At 56.5% G+C, this 9,423-nt stretch overlaps 1 protein-coding gene across 1 annotated transcript in view; it reads right to left on the bottom strand.

Moving 5' to 3' along the window:
- Positions 1-9,423, bottom strand: part of Zc3h7b (zinc finger CCCH-type containing 7B) — a 57,463-nt gene that overhangs the window by 19,274 nt on the left and 28,766 nt on the right. The window contains exons 7-13 of the mRNA XM_023702676.1: positions 7,844-7,929; positions 4,871-5,004; positions 4,650-4,755; positions 4,448-4,556; positions 4,145-4,278; positions 3,886-4,049; positions 3,477-3,672 (exon numbers count right to left, since the gene is read on the bottom strand). Coding sequence (XP_023558444.1) covers positions 3,477-3,672; positions 3,886-4,049; positions 4,145-4,278; positions 4,448-4,556; positions 4,650-4,755; positions 4,871-5,004; positions 7,844-7,929 — 929 coding nt within the window. The remainder of the gene's footprint in view (positions 1-3,476; positions 3,673-3,885; positions 4,050-4,144; positions 4,279-4,447; positions 4,557-4,649; positions 4,756-4,870; positions 5,005-7,843; positions 7,930-9,423) is intronic.

The raw sequence follows: 9,423 nt of genomic DNA, 5'->3' as shown, positions 1-9,423 counted from the left end.
TTTTTTTTTGCGGAACCGGGGATTGAACTCAGGCCTTTGCGCTTGCCAGGGAAGTGCTTATTCCACTGAGCCATCTCCCCGGCCCCTCTCAGTCTTTTCAATACATCTGTGTCCTTCTTGCAGGGACTCTTGCTGTGCTGCTTTCGTTCGCAGTGCTGACCGGTGCCTAGGATCCCAAAACATCAGGGCCAGCAGCAGCTTTGTGATACCCAGTCCAGGCAATTCTTGATCATTTTTCTGCCTTTCTGAGGGCCCTTGGAACATCTGCCAAGCCTCTCTGGGCTGTGTGGCCAGCAGCTTGCAAGACTGATATTTTCTGCTCAGGGGCTGGTGCCAACAAGGTGCCCAATGAAGTTGGCTGCTTCGGCTCGTCATCCCCACACTTAGCAGCCATCTGAGCAGCTCCTGCATACCTGGTGCAGATGCCTCCTTCTCCGGGTGATTCACGGGCCCTGTCCCTCTGCTCTTTGGCCACTCCACCCTCGGGCAGGGTGGGTGGAGCTGGGATCACATTGTAAAAGAGTAGCATGACCTCTGGCCTTCCTGGACAAGCCACATCCACAAAGGACACAGAACCCAGGGCAGTGCAGGAAAGGAAGGGGAGAGTGGATGTCCCAGGCAGCCCCATGTCATGCAGCGAACACACAGGCTGCACAAGAACCAACAAAGGGTGGCTCTTGAGGTCTCCTGTATAGAGCAGTTTGTCCCCACCACCAAGGTGCTGCCTAAGCCAGGCCAGCTGGGTCTCCATGGCCACACAACACAGGCGTGCCCCACCCCTCAGAATGCCTGCCTGTCACACAGCCAGTGCCAAGACAGCTCTGCCCCATGAGTTACAGAATAGCCTGAGTCGCTTGGGCACATGTGCCAGGTGAAGAGGAACAGGAGTGACAGCTAAGGGTCAGGGGGCAAAGTACACACATTTATTTTCTAGAACAAAGGCTAAAAGAAGCAAGTTTCTTTCATTTTATTTTAAGAAGGACAAAAATTGTTATTAAAACATCTACATTATTATCAAGATACTAGACCTTATGATATTTAATATTAAAGTGTGGTATTCTTAAAGTTTTAATACACAGACATTTTAAAAGGACCATTAAATTTATTACTGTCCAGCTGTGAAATGCAGCATCCCCTCAGCTCACCCCGACCCAGTTCTGCTGTGCTATCTTGTCCCTGCCCACTGGGGGTGGGCATAGGCCCTAGACCCCGCTCTGAGCCTCCTAACCAGGGACCTAGAGAGGGGTCACATTTGACATAGTTAACCTCATCATTAACAAAGATTTCTTATCCCCCAACTCTCACCAATCCCTGCTGCCTGCTCTCTCCCCCCTCTCCCCTGGGGATCCAGCTCTGGCCAGGCCAGGGAGCCCTAGATCCCAAGGGCCTGGGCAGTAACTGCCTCAACATGAAAACTTGTCCTGGTCCTCGGGGGACAGCCACAAATCATTCCCTCTCCACGAGCCCTCTGGTTTTCTCTGCTAGACAGGGTTGTTCCAGGAAACCAACAGGCAGCAGACGGCCCAAGTAACTGCTGAGCCCACTCTAGTCACTAACTCCATGAAAACAGCTCAATGACCCCATATTCTGTCCTAGTCACATGAGGATAGCTGCATATTCTGGCCAAATGCTTTATCTTTAAGCCCTCTTTAGAAGTGATTGCTTGGATACCACACACATATATAATATTATATAGAGTGATATATTTAATACCTGTGTATATATGCATCACGGGGCGACATATATACACACTAAGAACAGGGCTGGTGACGACAGACTGCAACAGCACAGCTCAGGAGGACAAGTATCATCCACGTTCCTGGCCAGCACCCACGGGCTTCCAGCCAGCCACACTGCCAGCACCCAAACTCTGCAGTGCCGGCCTGCCGGGGGAGGGGCAGGGCGGGAAGGGGCAGGGTGCATGCCACGATTACTGGGACAAGGGTGGGCAGCCGAGGCAGAAGGATCAGGGTCAGCTTGGCCAGGGTGCCCATCGACACCACCACAAGCACTGTGGATCCTTGCGCTGTTCTCTCCACCACAGCCCTGCCAGCCTTAGTCCCTGGTTCCTTCTGGGGGTGCCCCACTCCTGGTGCCCACGGCACAGGGTGTTCTGGAATGTCTGGGGAGTCGGGAGGCTGGGCTGCCCGCAAGGAGGGATGGAGGGGTGTACGCAGACACACCAGACAAGGGGAGGGCCTGGGGACCAGGGGCTGGGGGTCAGCTGGGGTCCTAGGCAGCTGGCAGGATTGGGATTGGGAAGGGTGGGGACAGTTGGGTGTCACGGTATGTTTGGGTCTTGGGTCACTGGGAGAGGGACTATGTCCCATCCCGAGTGTTCCTGAAGCCCAGGGTGGAGCCTCCCTCTTCCGCACATCCCAACTCCTCCCCGTGCCAAGGGCAGAACCTGAGCTCGCGGCACCCTGCCCTCTCCACTGTCCCTGAGCAGGTGTGGGGACCTAACTCTGCTGCCACCAGACAGCCTTCCTCAGGAGGGGCCTGTCCCTCCAGGGGGGCTGACGAGGGCAAGCCCTCAGCCCCTGGGTTGCTGCCTGAGGCCCAGTCACACTCTGATCCATATTCAGAGACTGTTCCAGCTCTGCCAGAGCCCGGTTGCTCCCATAATAACCGGTCCTGAGTCCTCTGACCACTGTCTTTAATCTGAGCCCTGCCTCATGCTGGGGGCTGGAGGCCCTAGGCCAGATCACTCTTGCTGCTTGGCCTCAGTTTTCCTTTCTGCAAAGTGGGGCTCAGGCTGGGTCCACTCCAAAGGTTGAGGATGTGTGCTCTACACTAGCAGCCTTTGAGGAAGTGGGGCAGAATTGGGAGCACATATCCAGGGCTCCAACCAGAAGGGAAACCGAGGCCCAGGGTGTAAGAGACCGGTACATCCTGGCTCTACCCTGAGGCTGCGTTTTAAAGCTAATTGGGGCCTCCTGCCCTCTGTTGTGTCCTGATGTGCCCCCAAAAGAGGGGCTTAGGGGAGGGGGAGGGAGAAAGGACCCTCCTGCTGCAGATTCAAGTGGGGACCCCAGGCTCCCCAGCCCTGAGTTTTGGGCCCCCATTAGGAGCAGACAGAAGTTAAAGCTATAGGCTGAAGCTGGAGGGGTCAGCTAGACCCCTCCCTCCCCAACCAGGAGAGCCGTGGGGGTGAGGGAGGGTCTGTCCAGATGTGAGCAGGACAAGGACCCTAGGACCACGCGGGGCTGCAGCATGTGCACCAGGGATGCACACCTGGGTGGTGGAGGTGGAGAGGATGGAAGGGACCCCAGGGGCTGGGGGCTGCTTAGGGAGGGCACCCCCCACCCCCAGCTGGCCTGCCCCAGCCCTTCCAGCATGCCCTCCGTCCCCACCCCCACCCTGACCCCAGGATTTTGCCCACGGCCGAGACCTGGCCCCTACTCCGCAGTGGTGGTGGCAGCGGCAGTGGAAGTGGTGGTGGCGGCAGCAGCAGGAACTTCTGGGGTGGCACTTGCAATGTCTCCATCTTCTTGCAGCAGGAAGTTGTATTTGCCAAAGTCATCATCCCTTGGGCACAGAAGCATGTCCTTGCGGGCCTTGGCCAGCTTCTGCTTCAGCACCTCACGCCGATCCAGCCACTCATTGAGCTCCTCCTGGCCGTGGGCGCAGCGGCACTTGTCCCCATCCGGGCAGGCCTTGCCCTTCTGCAGCCTGTGGGCGGTGGGAGGCTCACTGCCTGCACGCTGTGTTGTGGGACCCAGATGCCCACAGGGCCTCCCTGTCACAAGCCTCGCCCAGACAGGATTCCCTGGCTTTCTCTGGGACCTGACCAAAGGAGGGGCTGCAAAGGAGGGGTCCTGGCAGGTCTGAGCCCACCCTCAATCCTGCTCTGCGTGCCACCTGCACCCTGACCTCCCCTGGCACCTGTCACAAAGCCGGAACTCGCCCATGGGGAAGCGGTAGGCCCAGCCACTGGCGTCGCTGTCAGAGGTGAAGACCTTCTCCTTGTGCTTCTCAGACTGGATGTGCTGCTGCCACTGCTTCTTGCTGTTGCTGTTCTTTCCACAGAGCCAGCAGTGGTAGCCCATCTAAGGACACAGCATCGTGGGTACCAGCCCATTCAGGCCACCCTCTGGGCCCCTCAGGCTCCGTCTCGGTCCAGCTGCCCGGTGCAGGGACTTACCATGATGTCGGCATAGTCTGTGGGCATCTGGATCTGCTTTTCCCCTTCCCGTGAGCTGATCGGGGTCCCTTCCCCAGGTTTCCCTGGGTTGTGTTTCTTCAGCCACATGTCGTACGTCTGCTGCATGTCCAGGACTGCACAGGGGCAGAGTGCCTGATAAGAAGGCTCCCCTCTATCCTGCCCCAATTCCTGTTGGACTTGGGAGCCACGGGCCCCCAGGCCTGGGCGGGGCTGGGGTGGGGAAGGGATGGGGGGGCGGAGGGGTGTCCAGCAGTGAGGAGCGGGGACGAGCCTGTTACTCACTTTTGTTCTCCTTCATGAATGTCCACATGTCCCTCTCCTCAGGGCTGTGTGCAAAGGAACAGTTCCCCACATACTGGCACTTGCGGCCGTTCTGCGCATGAATGCAGAGCTGGGGGGCGGGTGTGGAGAACCACTGAGTCCCGGGGGCCCGGGTGTGGGGAGCCCTGTACCATCCCCTGCCATCTCCACCTCCAGCGCTCACATCGTATTGCTGTGGGAAGTTGCGGATGGATGGTAGCGGCCTCACCGACACCCATTTCCTCTTGGCCTTGGACATCACCAGAAGGACCCGCCGCTCCTTGGTCCAGCTGCAGGAGAGATGGGAGCTGCTTGAGGAGAGCCTGGGCCTGAGTCTTGGCCTCCTTCCCTGTGGTACTCAGGTGGCTGCCACTGTGGCCAAGCCCCTGCCCGGCACCCACGCACCAGTGACGGGCTTTGGCACTGCAGTACTTGAGGTCCTTGTCAGGTTCCACCACCTGCCCATTCCTCCAGCACTGGCCACACACGAACTTCATCTGCAGGTCGAAGGTGCTGGGCCCATGAGTCCTTGGTGCACCCTGTGAGGGACAGTGAAGGGGTTGGAGAAGCCCCAGGTCCAAAGCCCCTGAGTCTTTCACACACAGGCAGCCTTGGGAATGTGGGGGCCACCCAGCCCAGAGCAGGCCGGTCTACTTCCTGATTCTACCCAAAAGCAGTGGCTTTCCAATGGCCTGGAGCTGGGTCTGACTGAACACTTTTCCTCCTTTCCTGGCTGCTCCCTGCCTGCCCTGCCTCCTGCAGGGGCCTGCTCCATAAAATGCAGCCTCTTCCAGGGCCCAGCATGCCACGGCATAGCCACCCTGCTCTACACATGCTGTTCCCTCTGCCTGGAATGCTTTCTCCCCACTCTTTACCCAGCTTGTCCTAGAAACTGCGTTCTCAAGCTCAGCTCCAGTGCTTGTCCTGCAGGAGCCCGCCCAGAACCATGTCTCCACTGTCCCTTCTGCAACTCCGGGAGTCAGGAGCTCCCTGGTGCTGATCGGCTCCCTGGGTTATGAGTGCAGCTCTGGTAGACTGCAGGTGTCCACAAACCTGGGGTGGGTCATCAGGCCACCTGGGCAGCCTTGGATTCTGGCCATACCCCCACGTCCAGCTGTTCCCCTACGCTGCTTCCCCAGTCTCTGCTCCAAACTTCTTTTTGTAGCCAGAAAGGTGGGGAAGGTGATGGCCCTGCAACCTTGGTCAACTTGCTGTTTTATAAGCCCCCTAGTAACCCCTCCCTTCCATCCACGGACCTTTGGGTATGGGTCCACCCCTCTGGGAAGCCCTTGTTCCTCCTGGGTAGTGGCGCCTGTCTTCTGCCACGGCAGCTCTCTGGAGACGGGAGTTGTGGCCCACACCCTGTGAACCAGCACTGTCCAGCCCAGGGCCTGGCCTGGAGCAGGAGTCCTGTCCTCCCAGGTGACTGTCCCAACGCCTGGTGCCAGGCAAGTCAGACCTGGCTCAGCTCCAAGATGCTGCACACAGATCCCAGGGACAAGGTCAACTGGGAGGAGCCCATGGGAGAGAGGGTGGGTTCCGCCATTGCTTCTGACTTCTCGCTAGAGGCACTCAGAGAAAGGCACTGCTCCCACTTTGCAAGTGATACAAGGTCCCGGGGACAAGGCAGCTCAGCCCCACCCTCAAGCTTCATGACTACAAGTCTCCCAGCCCCTGCCATTCTCAGAATGAGAAGAGTCTGGCCAAGCAGGCACCAAGGCCACTACGGGGAAGCGGCATGAGGACAGGGCCCTCGCGTGGGGAAGGCACGCATGTTTCTGTGTGGGAGGGCACTGAGAAGACACAAGCAGCTTCTGCCCGACACCCCCAACTTCGCCTCACCCCTGCAGATGACAAGAGCCTTGCATCTGGGATCTGGACTGCAGTCAGGCCTGCGAGGTGAATCACACTTTCACTGTCCTAGTCTCTGAGACCACCCCTGTGAGCCAGTGACCCCACTGTCACCTATGGTCACAGTGGCCTCGCAGTCCAGGGTGGTGGCACCTATCTTTTGCAGTGGCCTGCTCCAAGCCATGGGACAGATGCACACACAGAGGCAGCAGAGCAAGTGTTGGCCATGAGACAATGTTAACTTCGGCGCAAAGGGCCCCTGAGAATTTTCCCAGGCGTCTGACAATTGGGTGGGGCAGGGCCTGGTACACAGTAAGGCCCCAACATGCTGTAGCCTGGAGCAGGCCAGGAGCAGGAACCTGAAGGTGCTCAGGTGACAAGAAAGGGGCAGGTGGGAGGGAGCAGGGTATGTTCTGCACAACATGGCAGGGAACCTGGGATTTGCCCCTGGGCAAGTCTCTAAGAGGCTCCAAGCCTCAGTTTCCCTATCTGCAAATGCCACAATGCCATGGCTCACAGAGGCAGGACCCTGGTAAGGATCAGGAGGGACAGGAGAGGCTACACTCAGTGGGCATCAGTTGGAGTTTTCTAGGATGTTCACATGGTCTCAAAGTGTCCTCCCAGGAAAGATTTAATAATTACAGAAAGCAAAATATAATTTGATGGCAGAGAAACTTCTATAGTGAAGGCGCCTTAATCAAGCTACCAGAGTTTAATCACATTATCACCAGGAATAGGACAAACGGAGGCGATGTGCCTGCCTCCTGCCGTGTGAGCCAGAGAATTTGTGGCCTCATGTCTGTGGCACAGGGACATGGTCCCACAGGGACGGCCTTCTGCAAAACTGCTGGCTCCTCAGAATGTCAGTGTCATGGAAGACAAAGATAACCTAATAGGCCAAGGATGTTCTCGGTTAAAGGGGACTTAGGACAACTGACTGCAGTTCCTTACCTGAATTTTGAGCATAATTCATGAAATCTGAATGGCTGCATAGCGAGAGCAAGTCCCTGATGCTGTACTGGGCTACGGTTACATAAGAGGGTGTCCTCAGTTTAAGATCTGCACATGGAAGTGTGTAGCGCTAAGAGGATATCATATGTGCAACTTACTCTCAAGTGGGTCGGAAAAGCAGAGTGGTGGCAGGGAGACAGCTCAGTGGTCTAAAGCGCCTGCTTAGGCAAGCTCAGGGCCCACGGGTCTATGCCTAGCACCACATGCCACGCCAGTCCTGCCCCCCGGGCGGGCTGAGCCAGCCACCAAAAAAAAAAAAAAAAAAAAAAGAAAGAAAGAAAGAAAGAAAAAAGAAAAACAGAGTGGCAGCAAAGCCATACACCCATAGCCACAGGATAGATATACACACACAGGCAGCAGAGCAAGTGTGGGCCATGAGACGATGCTAACTTTGGGGCAAAGAGCCCCTGAGAATTTTTCCCAGGCTTCTGACAGACAACTGTTCTGCCCAATGCACTGAAGCCATAGGAGAGAGACAGGGACACCCTTATGGAGCAGGTCTCCCCAGGGCCTTACCGAGCCGCTGCTGGCTTTCCCGGCGTGTGCTTCCATCTGCTGCCAGTACTTCTTGGATTCCTGAACGATGTCTTCATGCGTCATACCTGGGGAGGGCAGAGCAAACACAGGTGTCCCTCAGGGGGCTTAGCAAGAAGCCATGCAGGGAATCTACAGTGTCCCGGTGGCACCTGAGGCCCCAGCACAGGGTGAGACTAAAGAGTGTATGAGGCCACTCACACTCAGGGGCTGCTTGTCCATCCCAACCCAGGGATGCAGGCCTGTTCCCTCTGTCCCTTGGGATCACTACACAGCATCCTGTCCAACCCAGCTCCGTCAGTGGGGCTCAGCCCTGTCCTTGCTTAGCAGCTGCCAGCCCACTGGTTTTTAAGGCTCCACGCCTGTGCTGGCCAGGGTCATCAGCTCACCACAGTACCACTGTTCCTAGCTGCTGGCCCTTGAAATACAAATGCTGCAGCCCTGTGGCCTGAACTCTCCCACCCAGATCCCACGCTGCCTGGGCCTGCACAGCGGCTCTTCATGAAGCCTGCGCCTGCCAGGCCCTCGCCCTTCCTAGCGCCTTCCACCATGTGCTGTTCTGTTACTCTTCAGTGCCGCCCACACCTACTCACACTCCTGACCATGACCTCCAGGTGTGCATCTGTGACCCAGCCCCGCCCCCAACATACTTCCAGCTCTCCATCCGGCCACCTGCACAACTCTACACCTGAAAATGACAGAGCCCGGACCCCCAGCCCCGCTCCTTCTGCAGATCCCCACCTCTCAGGCCATGGAACCTCATTCTTCTAGGTACTCTGACCTTGGGGTAGCCTTGTCACTGTCCTTTCTTTCATATGTCCCATCTGACTTATCAACAAATCCTTATTGCCTCCACCACGAAAACACATCAGAATCTGGGCACGCCTGCCACTTCCATGGCCTGAGCCACATTCTCTCTAGTGTCTCCACTTCAGTCCTTGTCCTTCTATTCCCTACCCAGTAACCAGAGTGACACTGATCAGACCCACAACTCCACCCACACTTAAAAACCTCTAAAGGGGGCCAGGGAGATGGCTCAGTAGAATAAGCACTTCCCTGGCAAGCGCAAGGGCCTGAGTTCAATCCCTGGTTCCACCAAAAAAAAAAAAAAAAAACAAAAAAAAACAACCCTCCAGAGAGCTCAGTATGGTGGTGTGGCTCACCTGGAATTCTAGTACTCTGGGAGGTGGAGGCAGGAGGAACCCAAATTCAAAGCCCAGCCTGGCAACTTAGCAAGACTTGGGCTGGGGATGTAGCTAGATGTGAAGGCTCTGGGTTCAATCCCCAGTATCAGAAAACCAAAACCAAAAAAAGAAAAATCTTTCAATGCCACATTTAGACAACTGCAGATAATGCACCAATGGAGACTGGGACTATCCACGGAGAAACATGTGGCTAGGGGCTTCATCTCTCTGCAAGCACCAGAGCGTGAGTACCGGGATGCAGACAGTGTAGGAAGTACCCTACAGCCTCCTGAGGCAATAAGAGCGAGCTGCAGGAGCTGCTGCCTCGGCCACAAGGCAGACTGTTTTAGTCAATTTAAAAAAAAAAAAAAAACAACA

The sequence above is a fragment of the Octodon degus genome, unplaced genomic scaffold (genome assembly GCF_000260255.1).
Source record: "Octodon degus isolate 3935 unplaced genomic scaffold, OctDeg1.0 scaffold00156, whole genome shotgun sequence".
Taxonomy (NCBI): domain Eukaryota; kingdom Metazoa; phylum Chordata; class Mammalia; order Rodentia; family Octodontidae; genus Octodon; species Octodon degus.
This window is presented reverse-complemented; position numbering and strand designations above follow the sequence as displayed.